A 27,757-nucleotide genomic window follows, 5' to 3' on the forward strand; every position below is an offset into this window, starting at 1 on the left:
AGATGACCATGTGTGGATGGCTGTCATGGGGCAGACTTAGACATCAAGAGCTGAGGGAGGATGAGGAGAAACTCAAAATCAGGGGGCAGAAATCCAACCAAAACCTGATGAGAAAAGAGGAGCTGTGAAAAGAGGTGGTGGAATCAGTGGTAGGAGATACTGGGGTGGAAGCACAGAAGATTTGGGGTTGTGCCCACAGCAGGAGAATGGTGATGGAAAGGGAGGGAGCTGCAGGGTGGGAACTTGTGCAAAAGGAGGAGGGAAGAAGGCTTCTGGAGACTACCTCTATCCCTATCCTCCTCTGTCCTCCAGCTGCTGGGATGTGTTGAGGAAGGATGTGCAAGCACCTTCTAGTGACCAGGCAAAGCCAAGTGAGCAGTGTGGTGTATCCTGAGCTGGGATGTGCCCTCTTTAATAGCAATATAATGCCCTATAATTAGCAGGCAAAGGACTTGCCTCTCAGCTGGCCTGTACCAGAAGGATATAATTACAATCCCAAGGAGTCATGGTCCTCTGACCTGCAGCTAGCTTGAGCTGTCTCTTACAGCCAAGGAGGAGAAATCTACTTCTCTTCCCTCTGTTCAATCAGGGAAGCAAGGAGATGGCTGCAGCACCACTGGAAGAGCTGCCAAAGCACTGGGAGAGTGGCTGATGTCCAGCTGTGACATGTAGAAATGCTGGATCCCTGGTGGGTGGAAGGGAGGGGATGTCCCTTCTGGCATCCCTGGTGTTTCTCCTGAGCTTGGATGGGTGATTTGTTGAGGGAAAGGCTGTGGCTGCCTTTATTCTGCAGCCACGTGGATCATTGCTCAGCCAGGGCTAGTACAAGCTTTTACCTGGTTTCCCAGGAAATCTGGATCAGCACAAAACAAAGGTTCTCATGTAAGAAATATTTCAGTTGCAGCATTTGCTGGGGGCTGTCATCTCCTCCAGCCAGCAGCATGAAAACCTGCCAGGGCTGGGAGAGCCAGCACGGGCATGAGGATGGATCTGGCCAGCCAGGCTGGCAGGCTGCCTGCAGGGGAGCACTGGCAGAGGGAAACTGGGAAGAGCCACGTCCTCCAGACTCACCTGCACCCCTCCAGGCCCTGAGCCCCACTTGGGATTTGAAAGGACAGCTGTTTGGACAGCTTATTTCAAAAGTACCTAGGGAAGGAAGCTGGGAGTTGCTGGAGCAGCTGCATGCATGGCAGGCCACGGGGAGCTCTGCAGCCCCACTGCCTGTGCAAGGCAAAGTTCAGGTTCTTTGCTTTTGCTCCCCCCCAAACCTGCCTGTGTGAGAGCTCCATGGGGAGCTCATTCATACAAGACATTTGGGTTTGCCAAACACTTTGGCTGCACCCATTGAGAGATGAAATCTCAACCTGATACGGTGCCACCAAAGACTTGAGAGGCTGCCCTGCCAGCAATCCAGCTCCAGGCCAGGCACCCAGGGCTGGTGAGGACAGGACTCAAGCAAGATTCTGCAAAGTTCAGCCAGGCTGCCTGCAAACAAGTCAGTGTCTGAAGAAGTTTCCTTCTTCAGGGCTTTGCTCCCACAACCACCAGGTCCTTCAGTGCTTGTGTGGTGGCTGAGCCCTGGCACTGGTGCAATGGTTAGGGAGGACTTGGAGAAGACATAGATGTAGAGAGAGGATGAGAGGAACAGATTGAAGTTTGAAGAGGGTGGATTGAGACTGGAGATTAGGAAGAATTCTTTCCAGGGAGGGTGGTGAGGCACTGGAACAGGCTGCCCAGGGAGGTCATGGATGCCTCCTCCCTGGAGGTGTTCAAAACCAGGCTGGATGAGGCCTTGAGCAACCTGGGCTAGTGGAAGGTGTCCCTGCCCACAGCAGGGGGTTGGAACTGGATGATCTTTAAGGTCCCTTTCAACCCAAATCATTCTATGACTCCATCATGCCAACAAGCCAGCATGTGTGGCTGGTTTTAATGCTTTGCCTTGTTCTGAACCCTGGCAGCTTTCAGCTGTGGTCATGGTGGGCTCTTTGGAGAGCAGCCTGCACTCAAAGAGATCTCACCAGCCTGACTGCATCTCAGCCACCAGAAGTGAAGCACTTCACTCAAGCTTCCACATTCTTCATGCATTTGATCTTCCCTATGTGTTTCTCTGTTCTCCTGATGAAAATAATTAATCTGGTTATTTTTTTTTCTGAAGTCATCCTGCAGCTTTGCAGGGCCAAGACTTAAATAAGGAGACTCTTTAAAGCAGAGCTGTGTTAAAATAGCTGTCTGCCTATAAATATCTCATTGCTTCTATATTTATTCTCCTCCAGCTCAATGCAGAAGGTTCTACAGTTGAACCTGAGGTATCTGTTTTAGTTTTTGCCTGTTGATGCAGCCAGCATCTTACCAGCAAAAGCTGCTTTCTCTACAGGATGCCCAAGGTACCTTTTGGGGGCCCACCAGCTGTGGTTCCATCTCCTTTCTGTGCTTCCTGCTCTGCTAGCTGCACAAATTTTCCTCTTGTCTTTGAAAGGAGCTGACTCACAAGAAGCCTGGAGGAGCAGAGATTTGTACCAGGCCCTCCTGTGAGGTCTATTTTTAGCCTAACTTATTTTTGACCAGAGCTGCACTCTGATCAGGATTTTCAAACGAGCCCAGGAGAGATAAATCCCCAAATCTCAGCACTGTTGGAGCTGCAGGTTCCTTTGAAATCCTGACCTGCTGATGATTACTGTGGTGACTTGGTGGCTCCTAAGCCCTGGTCCTGCAAGGTGCTGCGTGCAGGGAGAATTGGGGCTTACGAGCACAAGCCCTGCTGAAGGCTTTGCAAGGGTTGGAGCCTCTCGTTGAAGTCATGCAAGGATGGAGATTTCATGAGGTTTGGGACAGAAAGGTCATGGCTCTCTACATCTCAGTGAGAGCCACCATGGCAGGGGGGTGGCAGAAGCTGTCATTTGGTCTTGGCGTGGTGTTTGGAGGTGAGCGTGAGGAGGGGGTGGGGAATCACACACAGGCGGTTAGGGGTTGGCAGGGACCTCTCAAGATCATCCAGTCCAACCCCCCTGCCCAGAGCAGGACCACCTAGAGCAGGTCACACAGGAACACATCCAGGTGGGGTTTGAGTATCTCCAGAGAAGGAGACTTCACAACCTCTCTGGGCAGCCTGTTCCCATGCTCCAGCACTCACAGAGTGAAGAAGTTTTTTCCTTCTGTTCACGTGGAATCTCTTCTGCTCCAGCTTGCATCCACTGCCCCTTGTCCTGTCGTTGGACATCACTGAGCAGAGCCTGGCTCTGTCCTCCTGATACTGCCCTTCACATCTTTATCAGCATGCATGAGGTCACCCCTCAGGCTCCTCCTCTCCAAGCTCCAGAGAGCCAGCTCCCTCAGCCTTTCCTCACAAGGGAGATGTTTGAATCTCTTTTGTCTCCCCCAGAAAATAACCCCCTATTAATTACCCTTATTAATTAATTAAAATAACCCCCTAATAATTACAGAAGTACCAAGAAGAAAGCTGTTGGTTGGGTCAAATCACACAATCAGTGACCAGAGCCCAGTGCAGGGCTGGCACTTGGTAGCAGAGGGAACAAGAGCCCTGTGGTGAGCAGGGCTGGGAGCAGAGCTCAGCTCTCTGTAGCATGACAAGAAAGGAGAGAAGCAGCAGCAAAACAGGCTGAGGGGTCAGGTCTGTTCAGCCTGGAGAAGAGAAGGCCCTGAAATTGTGCCAGGGGAGGTTTAGGTTGGAGATGAGGAGAAATTTCTTTGCTGCAAGAGTTGTCAGGGATTGGAACAGGCTGCCCAGGGAGGTGGTTGGAATCCCCATCCCTGGAGGTATTCAAGGAACCTGTGGCCATGGCACTTTGGGATGTGGTTTGATGGCCATGGAGGTGTTAGGTTGAAGGTTGGACTCTATGACCTTAGAGATCTTTTCCAACCCAGACAATTCTCTTTAAGGAACCCAAATGCACCAAACCAACAAACCCAAAGCTGGGTGCAGCACCTGTTTAGGAAGCGACTTAAAGCGGAGAGGATATCCAGATTTGAAGACTTGCTGCTGTGCTGGAGGATTTAAAAAAGCTAATAATTACTGGAGGGTGGCTGAGGGTTTGGTTGGTTTTTTTTTTTTTCCTTGCCTTCCTTTTTTTTTTTTTCTGCTGGGTTTTCAGAATTGCTTCCTTTCTGTTTAGCATGCAGCCTAATTGCGTAATTACACGATAGACTGGAGTAGAATTTAGTGCCTGTAATACCAGTTATAAAGAAGAGCCCTAATTATGTAGATCTTCTCAGGTAAATAATACATCAGGGGCATGGAGTGGCCTAATTACTGTTCTGAAAACCTGCCTAATGACTAATTTACTTGGAATTTCAGAAAGCTTTTGATAAGGCTCCCCTCATAAGCAACTGTTAAGGAAAAATAAATCGAGAAGGGGGTAAAATGTTTTGCTACGTTTTTAAACAAGCCGTTTAAGCCACGGGAAACAACCCCTGCCTTCTGCTCTTGCATCTCAAGGAGAAGGGAGGTCCCACAGCTGCTTGTTGGTTTGGGGCCAAAGCTGTCAAGTTGTTGCTACTGCCTCACCAGGAGTTCCAAAAGAGGCTGCTGCGAGGGGAGCTGGCCCCTAAAAATGGGCCGTTCCCTGCAAGACTCCTGCTAATGTGAATTCACAGCTGCTTGGAAGGAGCACAGCTGGAGAATCAGAGAACCCTAGTGCTGTTTTGGTTGGAAGAGACCTCCAGGAGACCAACTTTGAGGTCTCTTCCAACAGCATCTATTCTGTGATTCCCTCTACAACCATCAGCCTAACTCCGCCCCGGCCGTCAAACCGTGTCCCCCAGTGCCACTGTGCTATGTCCATGGAGGTTCTGGCACTGGCAGTGTTTATGGTATTGAGCTCTGAATAGCTTTGGAAGATATTCAGCACTAGAGAAGGACCTTAGAGTCCTGGTGGACAGTAAGTTATCCAAGGGACAGCAATGTGCCCTTGAGGCCAAGAAGGCAAATGGCATTTTGGGATGCATCAAGAAGAGTGTGGCCAGCAGGTCAAGGGAGGTTCTCCTCCCCATTTTCTCTGCCCTGGTGAGGCCACATCTGGAATACTGTGTCCAGTTCCAGGGTCCCCAGTTCAAGAGACAGGTATACCAGAGAGTGTTCAACAGAGGCTGCAAAGATGGTGAAGGCACTGAAACATCTGTCTGATGAGAAAAGGCTGAGAGACCTGGGGCTGTTTAGCCTGCAGAAGAGTGAGAGAAGATCTTATGAATCTTTATAAATACCTAAGAGGTGGGTGTTAAGAAGAAGGGTCCAGGCTCTTATCAGTGGACAAGGGACAATGGATATAAAGTAGAACCCAGAAATTCCACCTCAACATCAGGAGAAACTTCCTTACTGTAAGGTGACAGAGCCCTGGAGCAGGCTGCCCAGAGAGGTTGTGGAGTCTCCTTCTCTGGAGACTTTCAAGACCCATCTGGAGGTGTTCCTGCATGACCCACCCTAGGTGATCCTGCTCTGGCAGAGGGGTTGGACTGGATGATCTCCAGAGGTCCTTTCCAACCCCTGCTATTCTCTGATTCTGTGACACCTGGTCTGCTGCAGACTCTTCCACCAGCCAGCCTGGAAGTGGAGGCAGCAGCAGGTCTGCGCTTGGTTCAGGTGTCAGGAGGCTTCTCTGCTGCCCTCGGCCTCCTGTGCATTCATGTGCTAATTTTCAGAGGTTACTGAGGAGACGTTATTGATGATGATGATGATGATGGTGATTGTAATAGAGGAGAGAGGTGGCAAATTAACTCCTGAACTCTCTAACAGGATTGAAGCTAACAAGAGAGAAAGGTGGCGTTTTTGCCACCCCCTTCCCCAACCCCCTCCTCCGTCTTCTCTCCTTTCCCTGCCTCCTTTCAGATATTTCCTGTGCTGGGGATAACAACACCAAGGAGTGTTAAATTGGCTCTGAATGTCCACCCCTGGCTGTCCACATTCTTGTAACGATTTCATTAGCTTGAATTATCCACGTTATTTTCTTGTAATGGGATTAGCCTTCCTGGAGTCAGCTGAAGTCCTGGAGCGGGAAGCGGGAGGGACCTTCCCCTGCCTATTTCATTAACTCTCTCATGCAGGGGGTGGAACTGGCCACGGCTCAGCCCAGGGGCAAAACTATTTGCCAGGGTCCTGCCTTCCTCAAGGAAGAAGAAAGAAAAAGGACCATTATTATTTTGATTTCCCCACCACCACCACCACCCCCCCTTATAATCAGCAAATCGGCACAGAAGCAGAAGCCGGCAGGGAGGTAATTTGTTTGGGGAGGAAAGGTCTTCTTTTGGGGGTGAAGGGGTGGGGGGGAAGAAGAAATAATAAAATGAAGACAACCACTGCAAAGTGATGGAGTGAATTCTGCCAGGCTGACAGCTGGCTGCAGCCTGCAGCTAGGAAAGAGGTGGTGCAGCAAGGAAGAGAAGGGCTTGGGTCTCTGTACTGGGCACTGGTGAAGCTGCACCTTCAATAGTGGGTTCAGTTTTGGGGCCCTCACTCCAAGAAGGATGTTAAGGGGCTGGAGTGGGTCCAGAGAAGGGTAACAAGGGTGAAGGGTCTGGAGAACAGGTCTGGTGAGGAACCTGGGGAACCCGGTGAGTTGCTGAGGGAAGTGGGGTCTGAAAAAGAGGATGCTGAAGGGAGACTTCGTTGCTATCTACAGCTCCCTGAAAGGAGGCTGGAGGGAGGTTGGGGTTGGTCTCTTCTCCCTAGTATCAAGTAATAGAATGAGAGTCTCTTCCAACTTAAACCCAGGCTGGGAGCCACCACACCATCATGTTCCACCACCCTCAGAGTAAAGAACTTCTTCCTAATATCTAACTTAAATCTACCCTTCTCCAGTTTAAAACCACTTCCTCTTGTCCTGTTGCTACAAGCCCTTGTAAAAAGTCCCTCCCCAGCTTTCTTGTAGCCTCCTTTAGGTACTAGAACCTTCTCCCCAGAACCTTCTCTTCTCCAGGCTGAAGAACCCAACTCTCTCAGTCTGTCTTCATAGAAGAGGTGCTCCAGCCCTCTGATCATTTTTGTGGCACTTCTCTGGACCCACTCCACCACATCCATGTCCTTCTGGTGTTGAAGGCCCCAACTCAAGTAGGAGGAGCCTGTTTTAGGTTCACACATCAGAAGATGACCTTTGTGAGGAAGAAGGGACTTCAGAAAGGAATCAGAACTGGAAAGGATAATCAGAGCTGATTAAAGACATGGAGCAATGCCTGGATTCATGTCCTCTACTGTTCCATAAGCACTAGATAACACCCAACACTCAGCTGGGGGTACCAGAGGCTGGTGCTGCTGCTGGCACAGGATTTGCTGTTCTCATCCTCCACCTCTGAAGGTCCAGGGCTCTGTGGACACGAAGGCCACAGGCTCTTAGGGGCTTGTGGGACCCCTCTTCCCACTCTGGCAGGTAACTCCCCTCCCAAGGTTTCCTGCAAAGCTTGGACCATCAGATGTCTGCTGTGAGGAAAGAACTGTGGCCCCTTAATGTGCTGTTTCCTTCTGAGCTCTGCAAAGCTGCTGCTGCACTTGGCCAAGGACACCACGAGAGAACAGGAGAGGAGATGATCCTTCCAGCCCCAACTCACAAGAAAACCTCAGAAAAGCACAGGACACCACGAGAGAACAGGGGAGGAGATGATCCTTCCAGCCCCAGCTCACAAGAAAACCTCAGAAAAGCACAGATGGAAAAAGGCTGAGACACCTTCTAGGGGTTAAGAATAACCCAAATCACTGGGGACAGAGCAGAATTCCTGCTGCTGCAGAGCCTTAGGGGGGAGTGAGCTGCCAGCCAGGAGGGGCTGAGGAGCGCTGAGCCTGTGTGGGAGCTGTCAGAGTCCCAGCCATACCTCGTGTGCTGGTGAGAAGTCCCTGCAGAGGTGACAGCTCTGGCAGATGCAGTGAGCAAACAGCAGGAAAGGGGGAGAAACGAGGGGGAAGCCAGCTCTGCAGGCTTGCATTGCGAAAGGAAAGGCAGGCAACTGGTTAAAGCCCAACTTTTAAGCAGCATCCTGATGCCCACAGGTAGGGCAGGGCAGGTTGGCAGCTTCCCTCCCTCCCTCCCTCCTCTCCCCCAGACCTCCCCCGCTGCAGCAGACCTAATTTCATGGGGTTTTTGCACAAGCAGCGGGGTGGAAAATGATCCTAGGGAGCCAGTGCATGGCCAAGTACTCCCAGTTTGTTCCCCAGATCCCCCAGCAAGGTGAGCAGCCCCTGCCCAGTCCCACTGGGTCGGTACCAAGGCAAGGAAAGAGCTTTACAGAGGGGGGGGACCTGCGTTTCCCCCATCCCTGTCACCCTCCTGGCTGCTGACGAGGGAGACAGCGCAGTCCTGCGTGACAGCGTGAAATTAATATGATTTTGGGGGAAGCTGGCAGTGAGTAATGAGCAGCTGAAATGCCTCCTCTCCACCCCCTCACCCCCCACAACTCTTTTAACCCTTCGGCTCCTAGCACAGCACCGGGATCAAAGGGTGGGAAGAGTAAGATTTAGGTTAAAGAGAACCGAAGAGGGATCACGGAGCCCACCTGGCAACTGGATGTGCAGGGCAAGGTTGGGCACAAATCCTGATGGTGCTGCTTGCAATCAAGACCTGCCCATCAAGGTGCTGAGATCAGTGCTCCTGAGCATGGGACAGTCATCCTGCTGCTGCCTTTCCAAGTGAGGCTCCACAAGATGTCGTCAAGAAAAAAAACTTGAGAGGCTGAAGGGGAACCAAACTTGTCCTGCAAACATCCTTGGGCAAGTCCCAGAAGGCCACCACTGAAGGGGGCAGCCTGATGTGCACAGACCACCCATGGACAGCCCCTCCACTAACAAGCAGGTCTGTGAGAATCACAGCATCAACCAGGTTGGAAAAGACCTCAGAGATCATCAAATCCAAGCTATTACCTAAGGAGAACAAAGGAGCTGCTTTCTCAGGGTCAACCTCCCTGGTGTCTAAGAAAATGAGAACTTGGTCAGAAGAAATGTCCCATCTTCAAGGGCAGCTTATCTGAACTCCTGGATGCACTTGCAGCCCATGAAAGCCAACCAGAGCCTGGGCTGCATCAAGAGAAGCATAGCCAGCAGGTCAAGGGAGGTGATTCTCCCCCTCTGCTCAGCTCTGCTGAGACCCCACCTGGAGTACTGCATCCAGTTCTGGAGCCCCTATTACAAGAGGGATATGGACATGTTGGAAGGTGTCCAGAGAAGGGCCACCAGGATGAGCAGAGGGCTGGAGCACCTCTCCTATGAGGACAGACTGAAAGAGTTGGGGCTGTTCAGTGTGGAGAAAAGAAGGCTCTGAGGTGACCTTCTTGTGGCCTTCCAGTATCTGAAGGGGGCTACAAGAAAGCTGGGGAGGGACTTTTTAGGCTCTCAGGTAGTGATAGGACTAAGGGGAATGGAATAAAGCTGGAAGTGGGGAGATTCAGGCTGGATGTGAGGAAGAAGTTCTTCCCCATGAGAGTGGTGAGAGCCTGGAATGGGTTGTCCAGGGAGGTGGTTGAGGCCCCATCCCTGGAGGTGTTTGCAGCCAGGCTGGATGAGGCTGTGGCCAGCCTGATGTAGTGTGAGGTGTCCCTGCCCATGGCAGGGGGTTGGAACTGGCTGATCCTTGTGGTCCCTTCCAACCCTGACTGATTCTATGATTCTATGATTCTATGTCTACAAAGGGTCAATCCCATGACACCACCTTCCTGCCAAGACAAGCCTTAGGAGCTTCCTCCTAAACACTGAATTGCACCAAGCTCTCAAACTGAAGATCTCCTCTCCTCTGCCAGCTGCCTGGAAGTGGTCAGGATACTGCTAGGGAAGGAGGAGAGGGAGGTGAGAAGACAGATGGTCGGTCTGATCTGCCTTGGTTTGGTTTCTTCAGGGAAAGCAAAGCACAGGCTGCATGCAGCACAGGCAGAAAGGCTCGTGGTGCCACCAGCTGCAGAAGTCAGCATGGTTCAAATGCCTTTGGTAGGGTCTTTGCCCTGAGGGAGGGAAGAAGCTGTGCAACAGCAGCTCCTTAATTGCAACCATATCCCAAGGCTTCAAACCCACTGGATTGGAAGAGGGAGAAAGGCTGCAGCAGGCTGGAGGTTAAAAAAAAAAAACAAACCACAAACCAAACAACCAACCCCACAACAATGCAAACAAGAGATGCAAATAAAGGACACATTGTCATCCTGAGAAGAAAACTGTGATTCATTAGAGGCTTGTTCAGGACCTTCTCATGAAGTGAGACTGAAAAATCCCCACACATACGTGCTGGTGAGAGACAGGGAGGTGGAAGGGTCAATGTCACCGTGCAACGACTCACAGTTAAGAGAGGCAGCAGAGGGAAGAATTCTAAGATGAAGAAAATAATCATCTTGACTGTTCCCTGACTTGAAGGCTAAGATACAAGCTCCAAAGTTAGCCCAGTGTCATTTCAACACTGCAGATTCCCCAGCACCTCAAAGCAGCCTCAGTGGCTAAGGGACTTGTTCTGAAAATGAACAAGACCTGGCTACAACGTCAGGCAAAGAAAGAAGATGTTTTCCCTTCCTGCTGCACAGCCACTCCTCTTCTTAACAATTCAGACAAAAGAAGACCTTCTCAGACTGACAGCACCCACTGAGGTTAGTTGCAGGAGCCAGCAGCTCCTCTGGGCTTTCCTTTTGCTTCCCATCCAGGAGAGCAAGCCCTCACCTATGCACATGTGTGCCAGACCCATTGGGCACAGAAAAAAACCAGGCCAAAAACCCAAAGCATAACACCTGAGGAGGACATTTCCAAAGCAGCCCCTTGCCCATCTTTCTCCACCTTCCCAAGCCCCTCCATGCTGCCAGGCAATGGAGTCTGTGAGTAAAACTACTTAAGTTCTGTGAATACTGGGTTCAGTTTTGGGCCCCTCACTCCAAGAAGGACATTGAGGTGCTGGAGCAGGTCCAGAGAATGGCAATGAAGGTGGTAAAGGGTCTGGAGAACAGGGCTGGTGAGGAGCAGCCAATGGAGCTGGGGTTGTTTGGAGAAGAGGAGGCTTCATTGCTCTCTACAGCTCCCTGAAAGGAGGTTGCAGTGAGGTGGGAGTTGGTCTCCTCTCACTAGTCTCAGGTGATAGAAGGAGAGGAAATGGCCTGAAATTGTGCCAGGGGAGCTTTAGGTTGGAGATTAGGAAAAATTTCTTTGTTGTAAGAGTGGTCAGGGATTGGAACAGGCAGCCCAGGGAAGTGATGGAGTCACCCTGCCTGGAGGAAAAATTAAAAAGACAGTTTCAAACCATCACACCATGGTGGTGTAAGGTCAATGAGTGGACCCTTAGAGGTCTTTTCCAAACCAAACAATTCTGTGACTTTTTAAGTTTCGTGGGGAGGTTGGGGTTGGTGCCCTTCTGGGGGTTGCTTCAGTGGGAATCAGAAGGAAGCTGTCCAGAGCCTCAGAACCATAGAATCAACCAGGTTGGAAGAGACCTCCAAGATCATCCAGTCCAACCTATCACCCAGCCCTAAGCCATCACCTAGACCATGGCACCAAGTGCCTCATCCAGGCTTCTCTTGAACATCTCCAGGGACAGTGACTCCACCACCTCCCTGGGCAGCACATTCCAATGGGCAATCACCCTCTCTGTGAAGAACTTCCTCCTAATCTCCAGCCTAGACCTCCCCTGGCACAACTTGAGACTGTGTCCTCTTGTTCTGGTGCTGCTTGCCTGGGAGAAGAGCCCAACCCCCACCTGGCTACAACCTCCCTTCAGGGAGTTGCAGACAGCAATGAGGTCTGCCCTGAGCCTCCTCTTCTCCAGGCTGAACACCCCCAGCTCCCTCAGCCTCTCCTCACAGGGTTTGTGTTCCAGACCCCTCCCCAGCTTTGTTGCCCTTCTCTGGACACCTTCCAGTACCTCAACAGCTCTCTTGAATTGAGCAGCCCAGAACTGGACACAGCACTCAAGGTGTGGCCTGACCAGGGCTGAGCACAGGGGAAGAATAACCTCCCTTGTCCTGCTGGCCACACTATTCCTGATCCAGGCCAGGATGCCATTGGCTCTCCTGGGCACACTGCTGGCTCATGTTCAGCACCCCCAGGTCCCTCTCTGCCTGGCTGCTCTCCAGCCACTCTGTCCCCAGCCTGTAGCACTGCTTGGGGTTGTTGTGGCCAAAGTGTAGAACCTTGCACTTGGCCTTGTTCAATCTCATCCCCTTGGCCTCTGCCCTCCCAGCCAGCCTGGCCAGGTTCCTCTGCAGGGCCTGCTACCCTCCAACAGATCAACTCCTGCTCCTAACTTGGTGTCATCTGCAAACTTACTGATGAGGGACTCAATTCCTTCACCTACATCATCAATAAAGATATTGACCAGGATGGGGCCCAGCACTGCTCCCTGGGGGACACCACTAGTGCCTGGCTGCCAGCTGGCAGTGGCACCGTTCACCACCACTCTCTGGGCCCAGCCCTCCAGCCACTTCTTGACCCATTCCCTTCATTTGCTCTGGACAGCTGGACTGCAGAAAGGCAGGCAGCTGAAAAGTCCTCAGCAGAGGCTTTGGCCAAGCAGAGAAGAGGACCTGTGGGTATGGAGTATGTGAAGTACAGAAGAGGGGAGGAGAAAACCAACTCATGAAAGTCAAGTATTGCAATGAATATTCAAGACAGGGGAAAAGATGGGCTGCAAAATCTTCCTTCTGCTTTTAGGAAGTTCCACCTTTTAAAGCAACCCTGCCAAGATAACCCAGAATGAAACATTTCCTTATCTATGTTAAACACCTTTTATGATCCAAACTGAAAAAAAAAAAAAAAAAACAGAGCTGAAAAACCTCTTCTGCACTCCTCCCCCCTCCCCATGGCTCATTTTAGATGGTCAAATTATCATGGCCAGTTACATCTCTGGTCTCTGAATACCAACCCAGCCTTGCTGTGTTTGGGTTTCCAGCACAGAAGGAAAAAGCTTAAAGAAGGACCTAAAGAAACAAGGTTGAATTTATGCTTTTTGAGATAACAAAAAGAAATAAACCAGCCTGCCAGATGCCTGCACCCCCAACTGCAGCTCTCAGCTCATGAGGCTGGAGCACAGACCTAGAAGTTGCTGCCCAGGAAAGCACCTTCAGCCTGCACTTCCCTGTGCTCAGCTCCAGGCACTGCAATTTGGACACAGGAGGATGTGAGGATCACTAAATCCCCTGTGCTGTGCTGAGCTGGGCTGTAAGGCTGTCCCCAGGGTGAGCTCTGGAGGAGAAGAAGGTCACACACAATCTAAAGCTGTCAGAAGAGTGGATGGCAGGGGATGGTCCAGGGTTCAGCCTAAGGGGGAGATTTAGATCTTCCCCCAGCAAAGGGGGAGAATGGTGTGAAAACAAAAACCAGGGGTGGGAGGAGAGACAAGTTATGAGGTGGGATCACAGAGGAGACCCACACTGACCCAACATCACAGCACTGCAGCCAGGACCTGCTGCAAACACCAGCCCTGGAGGCTGCTGGAAGGCTGCAGGGAGGAGATGCTGCAGAGCAGGAGGAAGTACAATGGTAAAGAAACTTCATCTTCTACTTGCAAACCCAAACAAACCACTGAAAGCCAGGAGGAGGGCAGAGCTCCTCAGACAGCACACAGGGAACAATCAACCAAGCAGGCTCCTAACCACACCAAAGAAAAGAAAGATGCATTTTTGCCAGTGCCTTCAAATTAACTTGGGGCAGAGCTGCACTGGGAGGGCAGACTTCAACCCACAGCAGTGTCCTGCAGCACCCCTGTGCCAGACAGGCTCCTCCTCACTCAGCACCCCTTGCATTCTAATCAGGAAGCTGAAAGCCAGCATCAACCCAAAGCTCCACATCCTCTCCTGCCTCCACCTCCTGAGGAGGTGGCCTTGAAGCACCTTGCTGGTGCTGCTTCCAGGGCTCCCAGCCCTGCAGTGCACCACACTTTGAGGAAGCCACCTTTGAAATGGGAATCAGGCATCACCCTCCCTGGAGATGGGAGCAAAACAGAGCAGAAGTGCTGTTGGCTGAAGACACCCAGAGCACATATGTGCACCTCCACATGTGCTCAGATGCAGACCACCACACCACTGAGGGCCTGCAACCTCAGTGGAGGCCTGGAGCAGGAACTTGAGGATGTCTATGGAGATCTCGAGGGATGGGTCACATTTTAAACCACCTTTGTTTGCTGGGGAACACAGGATCATAAAGGTTGGAAAACAGCTCTAAGATCATCAAGTCCAATCATCAACCCAACACCACCATGGCCATTAAGCCATGTCCCCAAGTGCCATGGCCACACGTTTTGAACACCTCCAGGGATGGGGACTCCACCAGCTCTCTGGGCAGCCTGTTCCAATCCCTGACCACTCTTGCAGCACAGAAATTTTTCTTCCTCTCCAACCTAAACCTCCCTTGGTACAACTTAAGACCATTTCCTCTTGACCTATCAATTGAACAATGGACCCATCATGATAAAATGACTCAAACCCACAGCACCCATGGACACAAGCCAGATGAAGAGGATGGTTTCCACCACAAGGAAGGGCTGATGACCTGCTCCCCATCCTTCCATCAGTACTACAGCCCAGCCTACACACTGCCTGAGCATCCCCCAACTCTGCCCCACGTCCCCCTGCCCCTCAGATATCAGTCTCAGTATCTGAGCTGTGTCAGCTGAATTTTGTTTTAGTTGTAAAGGGCTAAAAGCAGAAGTTTTCCAGCCCTGTGAATTACAGTTGTGCTGGCAATGCATTCTGCACTCTCTGCAGGGAGGGAGATCTGCACTTGGTTGGTCACTTGTGTGCAGGACACACTCCCACTGAGGAGCTAAGGAACTGATTCAACCAGAAGGAGACACCTGACCTAGGATGTGTAGTTGAGAGGCATCCCTGCCCATGGCAGGAAGGTTGGAGGAGATCTCTAAGGACCCTTCCAACCCAGGGCATTCTATGATGATGCAGTGGGATGGCAGAAGGAACAGGCAAGAGCATCACTGAGCTGATCTCACCACCTCCAGAGCAGACCTCCAGCACAGGCTCAGCAGCTCCTAGAGCTTCTCCCCAGCATCCCACCCAACAGCTTCACCTCCTCTGGCAGCAGTTGTGCAGCCCCTGCCCTACCCCTAGCAGACCCTTACACCATCAAGAGGTGTTGCTGTGACTTCTGCAGATCACTCCAAATCCATCTAACTGCTAGGGGGAGAACAAATTTAAGCAGTGGCTTATTTTTGGTGGAGTCAGATGAAGAAAACCTTCTAACTGGGACAATCTCCAGCTGAGAGGGGAAAGGCTGCTCAGGACGTGGATTCACAGAATGGTTTAGGTTGGAAGGGACCTTGAAGATCATCTACTTCCAACCTCCTGCCATGGGTGGGGACATCTCCCACCAGACCAGGTTGCTCAAGGCCTCATGGTTGGTATCATCTCGTGGCTATTATGTTGGTCTGCAGCCCAGGAGAAGTGGCTCTGTGCTGGGTAAAGCATCCCAACTGCCCAGGGAACCATGGACACTGCAGCTTCACATTCCCATCTCTCACTGGACACAGTGTGGCTGTGGGGCTCTGGGTGCTGCAGGGAGCTGCATTACTTCAGAAGAGAAGACTGAGAGGGGGATCTGATCAATGTCTATCAATATCTGAGGGGTGGGTGTCAAGGGGAGGGGGCCAGGCTCTTTTGGGTGGTGCACAGTGATAAGACAAGGAACAATGGGTTCAAACTTGAACAGAGAAGATTTCAGCTCAACATGAGGAGAAACTTCTTTCCAGTGAGGGTGACAGAGCCCTGGAACAGGCTGCCCAGGGGGGTTGTGGAGTCTCCTGCTCTGGAGACTTTCCAACCCCACCTGGCTGCATTCCTGTGCAGACTACCCTAAGTGATGCTGCTCTGGCAGGGGGGTTGGAGCTGAGGATCTCTGGAGGTCCCTTCCAACCTCTGTGATACTCCAGCTGCTGGGACAGGAGCATTTCCTGGAAAACATCTCCAACAGACCCAGGGCTGTGAAGCTCTTGGCTCTTTGCTCCCATTCCTCAGGCTGATTTTGAAACAGTTCTAGCAGAAATCCTAGGGGGTTTTAAAAGCAAAAGCATCACTTGGGAGAACAATTTGATGCCAGACAAGTGATGCTGCATCCTAGGGCTGTTTGTAATGTACATTCTAATTGATCCTGCCCAGCACTTGCTTAACAAACTCACATGGTTTGTGAAGGGACTATTTTTTTTTGTTGTTGTTGCTGTTGTTCCCTCTCCTCTGCCTTTCAGCAGCAGAGATTTCCACAGCTTCACCAGGGCAGTGTTACAGGGGGAAGAAGAAATTGCCTTCACTCCTGTAGACTCCATTACTGGGAGAGAGGTGTGAACAGCAAGCATGTCTGGCAGATGGATTCATTATACCACCCTGTCCTTTATAATGGGAAATGAAAAAGCCCATTCTGATAACTACACTTTATTATAATAGGTCAGAAGAAGTGAAAGGCATCATCTTAGAAAATTAACTTCATAAAGATTGCCTTTAAAAAAAAAAATACAAAAATTAAAAAAAAAACAAAAAAAAAAACCAAAAACCTCTCCCAGTTTATTTCCTGGATCCTTCTGCAGAGATGTGGGCTGGTTTTTTTTTCACCCCTCTCCTTTCTTCTAGAAGAGACATGACACCAAAAGCCTTGTCCCATTGGTTGTCTCCACTTTTCCCCTCCAGCAGAGGGAAGAGATCTGTTTTCTCCTGAGCACTTGGTTTTGCCAGATGCAATAAAGGTCTTTGTCAAGGTGAAGGGAAAGAGTCAGCAAAGGAGGTAAAATTAAAAGAGACACCCCAGCCCCCAAGGTCTCCACAGGCAGCAGGGTTTGGTTTACTTCCTAGCAAAGTCAGAATATAGACAGGAGAGCAGCTCTGGGGAAAAGATCTAGGAGTGCTGGTGGACAGCAGGATGGCCATGAGCTAGCAACAAGCCCTTGTGGCCAACAAGGCCAATGGCATCCTGGGCTGTAGCAAGAAGTGTGGCCAGCAGGTTGAGGGAGGTTCTTCTCCCCCTCTCCTCTGCCCTGCTGAGGCCTCATCTGGAGTGGTGGCTCCAGTGCTGGGCTCCCCAGTTCAAGAAGGGCAGGACCTTGCTAGAAAATCATAGAATCAAGAAGGTTGGAAGAGACCTCAAGGATCATCGAGTCCAACCTGTCACCCTACACCTCATGACTATCTAAACCATGGCACCAAGTGCCACGTCCAATCCCCTCTTGAACACCTCCAGGGATGGTGACTCCACCACCTCCCTGGGCAGCACATTCCAATGGCCAACCACTCTCTCTGTGAAGAACTTTCTCCTCACCTCCAGCCTAGACCTCCCCTGGCGCAGCTTGAGACTGTGTCCTCTTGTTCTGGTGCTGGTTGCCTGGGAGAAGAGACCAACCCCCACCTGGCTACAACCTCCCTTCAGGTAGTTGTAGACAGCAATGAGGTCTGCCCTGAGCCTCCTCTTCTCCAGGCTAAACAGTCCCAGCTCCCTCAGCCTCTCCTCATAGGGCTGTGCTCAAGGCCTCTCCCCAGCCTCGTTGCCCTTCTCTGGACATGCTCCAGCAATTCAACATCTTTCCTAAACTGAGGGGCCCAGAACTGGACACAGGACTCAAGGTGTGGCCTAACCAGTGCTGTGTACAGGGGTACAATGACCTCCCTGCTCCTGCTGGCCACACTCTGCCTGATGCAGGCCAGGATGCCATTGGCTCTCTTGGCCACCTGGGCACACTGCTGGCTCCTGTTCAGCCTACTGTCAACCAGTACCCCCAGAGAGGGGGCTGCAACGATGCTGAGGGGGCTGCAACATCTCCCTTATGAGGAAAGACTGAGAGGATTTGGGCTCTCAGTCTGGAAAAGAGCAGAGTGAGAGGGAGAGCTCCTCGATGCTGATCAATACTTCCAAGGGTAGGTGGGCAGGAGGATGGGGCCAGGCTTTTTTCAGTGACAGGACAAGAGGGAAGTGGCACAAACTTGACCATCAGAAGGTCCTTCTAAACATGTTTGCAGCCAGGCTGGATGAGGCTGTGGCCAGCCTGATGTAGTGTGAGGTGTCCCTGCCCATGGCAGGGGGGTTGGAACTGGCTGATCCTTGTGGTCCCTTCCAACCCTGACTGATTCTATGAGGAGGAACTGCTTTACTTTGAGGATGGTGGAGTGCTGGAACAGGCTGCCCAGAGAGGTAGTGGAGTTTCCAATCTCTGGAGACATTCAAAACCCACCTGGGACACCATCCTGTGCAGCCTGCTCTAGGTGAACCTGCCTTGGCAGCGGGGGGTTGGACTTGATCTACAGAGGTCCCTTCCAACCCCTGCAACTCTGTGATTCTGAGAAGTGCACCAAAGAACCTGCTCTGTGCTTTTCCAGCTGCTTCAAGAGTCAAACTCAAGTCCAGTCACTCAGCTGACAGTAACTTTGTGATTTCACAGCTTCATGCATGTGTTTGATTGTGGTTCTGACAGCTGAGAAGGCAAGGGGTGGCCAGATGGGCAGGAAAAGACCTTCCAATAAAACACTCTGTGCTAGCACCTGACCTCAGCTCTGAATTTTGAGGGTGTCTACCACAACCACTGGGCAGGGGAGGGCTGGAAGTGTCTCTTCTTTATAGATAACAGACCCCAAAGGTAAGTTCTCAGATATGATCAAGTTGGGGATGTCCTTACTGCAGGGGGGTCGGACTAGGTGACCCCTAAAGGTCCCTTCCAACCCAACCCATCCTATGATTCTGCATATTTTGCAAAGAGAGGAAACAATGCCAGCCCTAAAACGTGCTACTTGAGATACAGCTCTAATAACTGCACCCTGTGGTGGAACTAGCATCACTTAGGCCAACTCCAGGCAGACTCTCAACTGTATCTACCCCTCAAGTTGGATTTGACTGGGTAGAAATCTCCCAAGAAGCCTTTTTCTATGTCTAATCATTCTCCCTTTGGGGAGAAGAAAAGACATAACTCCTTGAAACATTCTGCACCCTCAGTAAGTTAACACAGGACACTAAACTGGGTGGCAGTGTTGATCTGCTTGAAGGTAGGAAGGCTCTGCAGAGAGATCAATGAGCTGAGGTCAAGGGGATGAGGTTTAACAAAGCCAAGTGCTGGGTCTTGCACCTGGGTCATAACAACCTCATGAATGCTCCAGGCTTGGGGCAGAGCGGCTGGAAACTGCCCAGCAGGAAAGGACCTGGGGGTGCTGAGTGACAGCAGCTGAACATCAGCCAGCAGTGTGCTCAGGTGGCCAAGAAGGCCACCAGCAACCTGGCAGGGACCAAGAATAGTGTGGCCAGCAGAACCAAGGCAGCAATTGCCCCCTGTACTTGGCACTTGGTGAGGCCACACCTCAAATACTGGGTTGAGTTTTGGGCCATTCACTGCAAGATGGACATTGAGATGCTGGAGAGTGTCTAGAGCAGGGCAATGAAGGTGGTAAAGGGTCTGGAGAAGAGGGCTTCTGAGGAGCTGAGGGAACTGGGGTGGTTTAGTCTGGAGAGAAGAAGGCTGAGGAGAGGCCTCATTGCTCTCTACAATTCCCTGCAAGGAGGTTGCAGTGAGGTGGGGGTTGGTCTCTTCTCCCTAGTAGCAGGTGGGAGAAGGAGAGGAAATGGCCTGAAATTGTGCCAGGGGAGGTTTAGGTTGGAGATGAGGAAATATTTCTTTGCTGCAAGAGTGGTCAGGGATTGGAAGAGGCTGCCCAGGGAGGTGGTGGAGTCCCCATCCCTGGGGGTGTTGAAGAAAGCTGTGGCCATGGCACTTTAGGACAGGGTTTGATGGCCATGGTGGTGTTGGGGTGGTGGTTGGACTTGATGATCTTAGGTCTCCTCCAACTGAAACAATTCTATGGTTCTAAACCAACTGCAAACCAGCTCAATTTTTACTATTGCTGAAGCTTGGTGGAGATTGAGTGAAGGAGGACAGAAAAGGAAGCTCTGAAACAAACAGGGAATTGAAACTTCCACTGCAGGCTGCATGGATCTGAAGTGATAGGCTTGAAAGGAGCCTCATTTTCCCAAATTGCCAGAGCTCCAATCTTTGAAAATGTGGCTGTTCACAGCTCTCCCATTCAGCTGGCCACATCTAGAATCCTCTTTGGAGAAGAAAAAAAAAAAAAGCCTCCCAATCTGGCAGAAAAAATTAACAGCCTTCATGGGATATCAACCCCTTTGTCTCTCCTCACCTAACCAGGATGGAGAGAACCAAAGGCCCATTTGTCTTTTGTTATCTTTGCAGGGAGTAAAGGTAAGAGTAGAATCTAATAAAGAACAAAAATGGGGGATGGAGAGGGGAAGCAACACACCCCCAAAAGCTAAATCTTCACACCCAGCCCCGAATACTGAACAGCATTTCTCCCTCTGAAGTAAACTCCACCTCTTGGGTCTGAAAAATCATCATTATCCCAAAACAAAAATGCAAGAGAGGTCAACATTTCCAGGAGAAGACAGCAGGACACACTCTGAAGCAGCATCAAAGCCCATCAGGTCTGCTGTGGAAGCACCTAAGGCTCCTGGAGCCCTGCCACAAGGTGAAGGACTTCATCTGTTAACCAGAGCACTCATGACTGCAGACAGAACTAAGCACCTCCCTTCTCCAGCCCCAGAATTACAACTCCAACCAACTCCACCTTGAAAGAAACACATTTGCTGTCAGTCTCCTGCAAACTAGGAGCTTGGGGGAAAACCAGTTTGAGGACACCCACCCACAGACCTTTCCCAAGGTCTCCTTCCTCCACCTTGCTGCTGGAGACAGGCAGGAGGAATCTCCTGAGGAACACAGCTCCCAAAACCTGCTGCTGCTCCCAATCAGGATCAGAAGCACTTCCAAAGCCCAGCAAGGTCTAGCCTGGAGGGTGGCACAGCCTTTCTCCATGGTTTACACCAATCCTTCAAGGCAGCAGGGGACAGGCAAGAGCAAAGGAAGGCACATGCAAGAGAACCACAGGATGACTTCAGCTGCTAGAAGAACATCAACAGTGGTGCAAGGCAAGTCTAAGAAGCTAAGCTATGGATCCATAAAGAATCACAGAATGGCTTAAGCTGGAAGGGACCTCAGAGATCATCTACTCCAACCTCCCTGCCATGGGCAGGGACACCTCCCAACTAGAACTGGTTGCCCAAGGCCTCATCCAACCTGACCTTGAACAGCTCCAGGGAAAGGCAAATGAATATTAGAGAGCATAAAGATAACCAGGATGTGCTGAACTGCCAGTGCTGAGCAGCACAGGGACAACCACCTCCAAAATCCAGTGTTCAGCACACTCAACTCCCTTCTTTTGCTGTTCCAGAGTCCCATCTCTGCAATAACCAGAAGCAGCAACAGCTACTCCTGGCCCATTTAGAAAAAGAAGATGCAGCTGCTTGACCAAGCTCTAACCATGGAAATATTTGTTATGGGGAATATAGAGAGATCAATTTGGAAACATTTATTTGTCTGGGGTAATGTCCCCTTGCCACAAGAAGGACACTGAGGTGCTGGAGTGTGTCTAGAGAAGGGCAATGAAGCTGGTGAAGGGTCTGGGGAGGAGCAGGGAACTGGGGTGGGTTTAGTCTGGAGAAGAGGAGGCTGAGGAGAGACCTCACTGCTCTCTACAACTCCCTGGAAAGAGGTTAGAGCCAGGTGGGGGTTGGTCTCTTGTCCTAAGTAACAAGTGATAGGATGAGAGGAAACAGCCTCAAGTTGCAGCAGGGGAGGTTTAAATTGGACATTAGGAAAAATTTCTTCCCTGAAAGGGATGTCAAGCCCTGGGCCAGACTTGCCCAGAGCAGTGGTGGAGTCCCCATCCATGAAGGGACTGAAAAGCTGTGGAGATGTGGTGCTGAGGGACATGGGGAAGTGGCAGACTTGGCAGTGTTAGCTTAATGGTTGGACTCAACCTTGAAGGTCTTTCCCAACCCTAATGACTCTTATGATCTCACTCAGTGGGAGCAAACAGGCCTTTGAACTGCAGGGGCTCCAGTGGAGGAGGAGCCTTCATTAGTGCATCACAGCCTGGCCTGAGAACATCCACATCTGAAGTATGAAAGACAAGAGAAACAAGGTTGGACCTGAGGATCTTAAAGAGCTTTTCCAGTGCTATGATTCTCTACACACACTAACAGAGCTGTGGCAGTCTGAGGTAGCACACACCCTGACACACACACACACACACAGATCTATGCTCTCCCTGGGTCTGTATTTAATTTCTTCATTTTTCTCCTGCCCAGACAATTGAGGAAAGAAAAAAAACAAGCACAGGAGGATGTAGGTTGGGAGCTAACCTCACTGCAGGGCTGAAAAGTGCTTTTTGAGCACATGAAGCAGCAATAGAGAAGATGTTTGCCCTGCACAGCCTCCCACTGCTGCCCTGCATGGCAATACCTGGTGGTCCCCAGGCTGCTGGTCCCTTGCTTGTGCCTAAGTTGGCAGTTCCCAGCCTGGAGGTCCCCAGCGAGGCTCTTCTGGCCAGGCTAAGAGTGCCCCCTGCAGCCCTGCCATCCCACTGCTCATCATTGCCAAGAAATAAGGAACAAAATACCAATCAGACAGGTTCCTAAATGCAGGAAGAGCTAAAAGCTCCAGAGCAGAGGCATCTGACTTAAAAGGGCACCAAAAAGCCCCAAGAGGCAATCTTGGAGCACGAAGCGTTCAGCAGCGCTCTCTCATGCCTGCTTTGAGCTGCTCTGAAGGGAAGCAGGGCTGGCAGGGGTGGAGGGAGGACTGTGGGTGGCCCACTCCTCAACTCCTGCAAGCCTTTGGCTTTTGTTTTGAGACTAAACCCCACATCTCTGAGCATCCTGGGGAAATGACACAGCTGCTCACACCTGGCTGTCGGCGCCTTCCTGGCAGCGTTCCTCAGGCTGCTCCTCTGCACGGCTCTGAGGTGCCAGACAAGACAGGAGAGGAGAAGAACCACACCAAACCCCCCTCCAGTCTCTGCTGGGTTTGTCTACCCTTGTGACAGATGTGTCTCCCAGCTCCTTGAACTTAACCCAGGGCCCTAGGAGGTGAAATAGATGCCCCGGGTTTGTTTGCTCCAGCTTTAGGAAGGTCACCTCTGTGGCCACACAGGGTGGGGTTTGCATTAGCAGCATCCCAGGTGCTAAGAAAGCAGCACAAGGACTTGGAAGTGCAGAGGTTCTGCACTGTTTCCATAGGGTAATCACTGAATCAGAGAATGGTAGGGGTTGGAAGGGAGCTCTGGAGGTGGAGTCCAACCCCACTGCCAAAGCAGGGTCACCTAGAGCAGGTCATACAGGAATGCATTCAGATGGGTCTTGAAAGTCTCCACAAAAGGAGACTCCACAACCTCTCTGGGCAGCCTGCTCCAGGGCTCTGTCACCTTACAGGAAGGAAGTTTCTCCTGATGTTGAGGTGGAACTTCTGTGTTCCAGTTGGCACTCAGTGCCCCTTGCCCTATTACAGGACACCACTAAAAAGAGCCTGGCCCCTTCTTCTTGAGCCCTACCCTTCAGGTGTTTGTAAAGCATTCACAATATCTCCTCTCAGTCTTCTCCAGACTAAACAGCCCCAGGTCTCTCAGCCTTTCCTCATCAGACAGATGTTTCAGTCCCTTCATCATAGGAACCTCCACTGAACACTCTCCAGCAGCTCCCTGTTCCTCTTAAACTGGGGAGCCCAGACCTGGACACAACACACCAGATGTGGTCTCACCAAGGCAGAGCAGAGGTGGCAAAAGCCACCAAGCTGCACAGCTCAAGCAAGAAAAACCTTTTGCTGTTCTACAGGCATCTTTCTATTGTGCCTTCCATCAGCACTCCAGCAACATGGATCCAAGAGCCAAGTCATGGGGCTGTGTTAAATCTCCAGAGCTCACCCCAAAACTCTGTGGCAACATCCAGCTTCCCTCAGCACCTTACAAGGAAACAAGCAGGTGAGAACCATTGTCCTTACCTGTGATCAAGGCAGGAGAAGATCACACACTACTAAAGCAGGTGGAACTCACTGTACAGAGGGAAATGTGTCACCTCCCCCATACCCAGTCACTGTCCCATGGCCCCTCACAAGGCAGTTTCCACTGCATGGTCTGGGAGGTTTCAAAAGGTGAAGCGATTCCTGAACTCACTCCCTTTGGTAGGAAATGCCACAGCCATGACCAAACAAGGTGGCTGCCTGCTGCTGGATCCACACAGAAAAGCCACCTCCCTCACACAGTCCTTTCACCATGCTCCACAGCTGTGAGCTAGCACCCTGACTTTGCAGATGGGAAAAGAAGACAAGCAGAGATGAGCCCCAACTCTCCCAATTCCTTCTGCAAGGGACTGTGGTGTGGGTCAAGGAGCAAAAGATTCTCATCCTGGGAGCAGAGAAGATGCTGCATGCTGAATGTCACCAAGTTTCACCTCTTTTGTGGGGTGCATGACAAGGCTCAAACAGTCCCTGCACAACAAAAGCTGCGGACACAAAGCAACCAGAGGTCAGCCAGCGTGCAGGGGAGTGCAGGCTGGGATCTCCAGATCCCTGCTCAGCTCCCAGCAATATCCCAGGCAGGTCTCACTCAAGTGGCAAGGTGTTTCCTTGCCAGGGAGGTGATTACAGGCAGCACACTCCTGCATCCTTACAGCCACAGGGCTGCCAACCCCCCAGCAAGGTGAGGCAGTGAGGCACTGAGGCAGTGCAGTGAATCACTGGTGGAAGGGAAAGCAAGACTTGAAGTGTTCCCTCCATGCTGGGAGGGAGCTACATGAGACAGATGGAGGAGGGAGCCAAGTCCCAGCTAAAAACTTCCCCAGCAGCTGTCTGCAGGTGTGCTGAGCATCAGGAATGCTGCTGGATGTCCTTCAGGCAAGAGGGACAAAAAAAAACCCAACCATCCAAGGCTGTGTCACTGACTCGGCAGGCAGGGAGATCTCCAAGCCCCACAGATGTCTGCTGCAGAGTGATGGGCCACCAGGTCTGACAGCTCACAGCAGCTCCAGCCAACATGCTGGCTTGTGTCATGCCTGTCTCACCAGCAGAACTGCTCTCTCGGGCACTCAGAATTTTACAGGCACTCAGGCACTCAGAATTTTACAGGCACTCAGAATTTTACAGGCACTCAGAATTTTACAGGCACTCAGAATTTTACAGGCACTCAGAATTTTACAGGCACTCAGAATTTTACAGGCACTCAGAATTTTACAGGCACTCAGAATTTTACAGGCACTCAGAATTTTACAGGCACTCAGAATTTTACAGGCACTCAGAATTTTACAGGCACTCAGAATTTTACAGGCACTCAGAATTTTACAGGCACTCAGAATTTTACAGGCACTCAGAATTTTACAGGCACTCAGAATTTTACAGGCACTCAGAATTTTACAGGCACTCAGAATTTTACAGGCACTCAGAATTTTACAGGCACTCAGAATTTTACAGGCACTCAGAATTTTACAGGCACTCAGAATTTTACAGGCACTCAGAATTTTACAGGCACTCAGAATTTTACAGGCACTCAGAATTTTACAGGCACTCAGAATTTTACAGGCACTCAGAATTTTACAGGCACTCAGAATTTTACAGGCACTCAGAATTTTACAGGCACTCAGAATTTTACAGGCACTCAGAATTTTACAGGCACTCAGAATTTTACAGGCACTCAGAATTTTACAGGCACTCAGAATTTTACAGGCACTCAGAATTTTACAGGCACTCAGAATTTTACAGGCACTCAGAATTTTACAGGCACTCAGAATTTTACAGGCACTCAGAATTTTACAGGCACTCAGAATTTTACAGGCACTCAGAATTTTACAGGCACTCAGAATTTTACAGGCACTCAGAATTTTACAGGCACTCAGAATTTTACAGGCACTCAGAATTTTACAGGCACTCAGAATTTTACAGGCACTCAGAATTTTACAGGCACTCAGAATTTTACAGGCACTCAGAATTTTACAGGCACTCAGAATTTTACAGGCACTCAGAATTTTACAGGCACTCAGAATTTTACAGGCACTCAGAATTTTACAGGCACTCAGAATTTTACAGGCACTCAGAATTTTACAGGCACTCAGAATTTTACAGGCACTCAGAATTTTACAGGCACTCAGAATTTTACAGGCACTCAGAATTTTACAGGCACTCAGAATTTTACAGGCACTCAGAATTTTACAGGCACTCAGAATTTTACAGGCACTCAGAATTTTACAGGCACTCAGAATTTTACAGGCACTCAGAATTTTACAGGCACTCAGAATTTTACAGGCACTCAGAATTTTACAGGCACTCAGAATTTTACAGGCACTCAGAATTTTACAGGCACTCAGAATTTTACAGGCACTCAGAATTTTACAGGCACTCAGAATTTTACAGGCACTCAGAATTTTACAGGCACTCAGAATTTTACAGGCACTCAGAATTTTACAGGCACTCAGAATTTTACAGGCACTCAGAATTTTACAGGCACTCAGAATTTTACAGGCACTCAGGCACTCAGAATTTTACAGGCACTCAGGCACTCAGAATTTTACAGGCACTCAGGCACTCAGAATTTTACAGGCACTCAGGCACTCAGAATTTTACAGGCACTCAAAGGCTTCTTTTTTTTTGCTCAGAGAAAGCAAACCTCATCCCAGTCACAATCTGAGAGCAAAACCCTGTGTGTATCCAAACCACCCCAGAGCACTCCACAGAGCCAACAGCAAGCTCTGTCCTACCTGAAGAGTTCCCTGATCTCCCTGACAGTGGCCTGGAATGGGATGTTTCGGACCAAGATCTTGGAAGTCTTCTGCTTCTTGAGGGTTTGCTTCTTTCGGGCTGATTTCACAGCAGGCCTGGGGAAGTCACAGGAAAAGGCAAGTAAGGATCATTGTGCAGCAAAACACCACAGGAACACAGAATCTCAGCATGGGGAGGGTTGGAAGGGACCTCTGGAGATCAGGGGGCACCCGCAGCAGCTTGTCCACCATCACAATGTCCAGGTGGCTTTGGAATCTCTCCAGAGAAGAAGACTCCACAACCTCTCTGGGCAGCCTCCAGCACCAAAGAATTTTCTCCTCCTGTTCAGTTGGAACCTCCTGGGCTCCAGCTTGTGCCTGTTGTCCCTTGTTCTGTCATGGGGTGCCACTGACAAGAGTCTGGACCCATCCCTTTGCCCCCCACCCTTTAGCTCTTGCTGAGCATTGAGTAGATGCCTCCCTCAAGCTGCTCTTCTCCAGACTAAACAGCCTCAGGACTCTCATCCTTTCCTCCTCAGAGAGATGCTCCAGGCCCCCTCAGCATATCCATAGCCTCTGCTGGACTCTCTCCAGTAGCTCCTTGTCTCTCTTGGACTGGGGAGCCCAGAACTAGACAAAATACTCCAGCTGTGGCCTCACTAGGGCAGAGTAGAGGGGGAGAAGAACCCATCACATTCAGGCTCCTTCAAAATTAGGAACACAGCCAAACCAGCCAGCTAGCTCACACTGACATCCTTGTTGGCATCTTACTGATGCCAGCAGAAATATCCTACAGCACACTGAGCAGGAATGAATCAAACCACACACCTGAAAACCAAAGTTGAGCTCAGGCAGCAAGCCTGGGTTCATATTTGTCACCAACTTTGGTTCTGGTATCAAATCTTGTCCATGCAATTGTCAGCAGAATTTACTCCCTCCCCTAGGGTCTGCAGGTATCTAGAGGACAGTTTTTAGGTGCCAACATCCACCTTCAAATCTCTGCATTAATTTTTAACTCTGTACTGAATAAAAACTGAGAAGCAGGACTCCAGCTCCAAGTGACATCATCCACAAGTAACCATCTCCAACCATCTGCTCTGTACCTGACTGCTCAAACAAAAGCTAAACCCAGAGGTGGTTTTTTATAAGCACAAAAGAAACGTGTGTTTGTCTTGAGTTGATCAGAATGGGTAGCAGAACTGTGCTCCTTGATGAACCAGAGGAAAAGATTTCATTACACAGACACTA

The 27,757-nt window shown here is 50.5% G+C and overlaps 1 protein-coding gene across 1 annotated transcript in view; it reads right to left on the reverse strand.

Annotated features, from left to right (window-relative positions):
- Positions 1–27,757, reverse strand: part of RBM19 (RNA binding motif protein 19) — a 70,094-nt gene that overhangs the window by 23,114 nt on the left and 19,223 nt on the right. The window contains exon 21 of the mRNA XM_054392751.1: positions 26,510–26,626. Within this exon, the coding sequence (XP_054248726.1) occupies positions 26,510–26,626 (117 nt within the window). The remainder of the gene's footprint in view (positions 1–26,509; positions 26,627–27,757) is intronic.

The sequence above is a fragment of the Indicator indicator genome, chromosome 26, assembly GCF_027791375.1.
Source record: "Indicator indicator isolate 239-I01 chromosome 26, UM_Iind_1.1, whole genome shotgun sequence".
NCBI lineage: Eukaryota > Metazoa > Chordata > Aves > Piciformes > Indicatoridae > Indicator > Indicator indicator.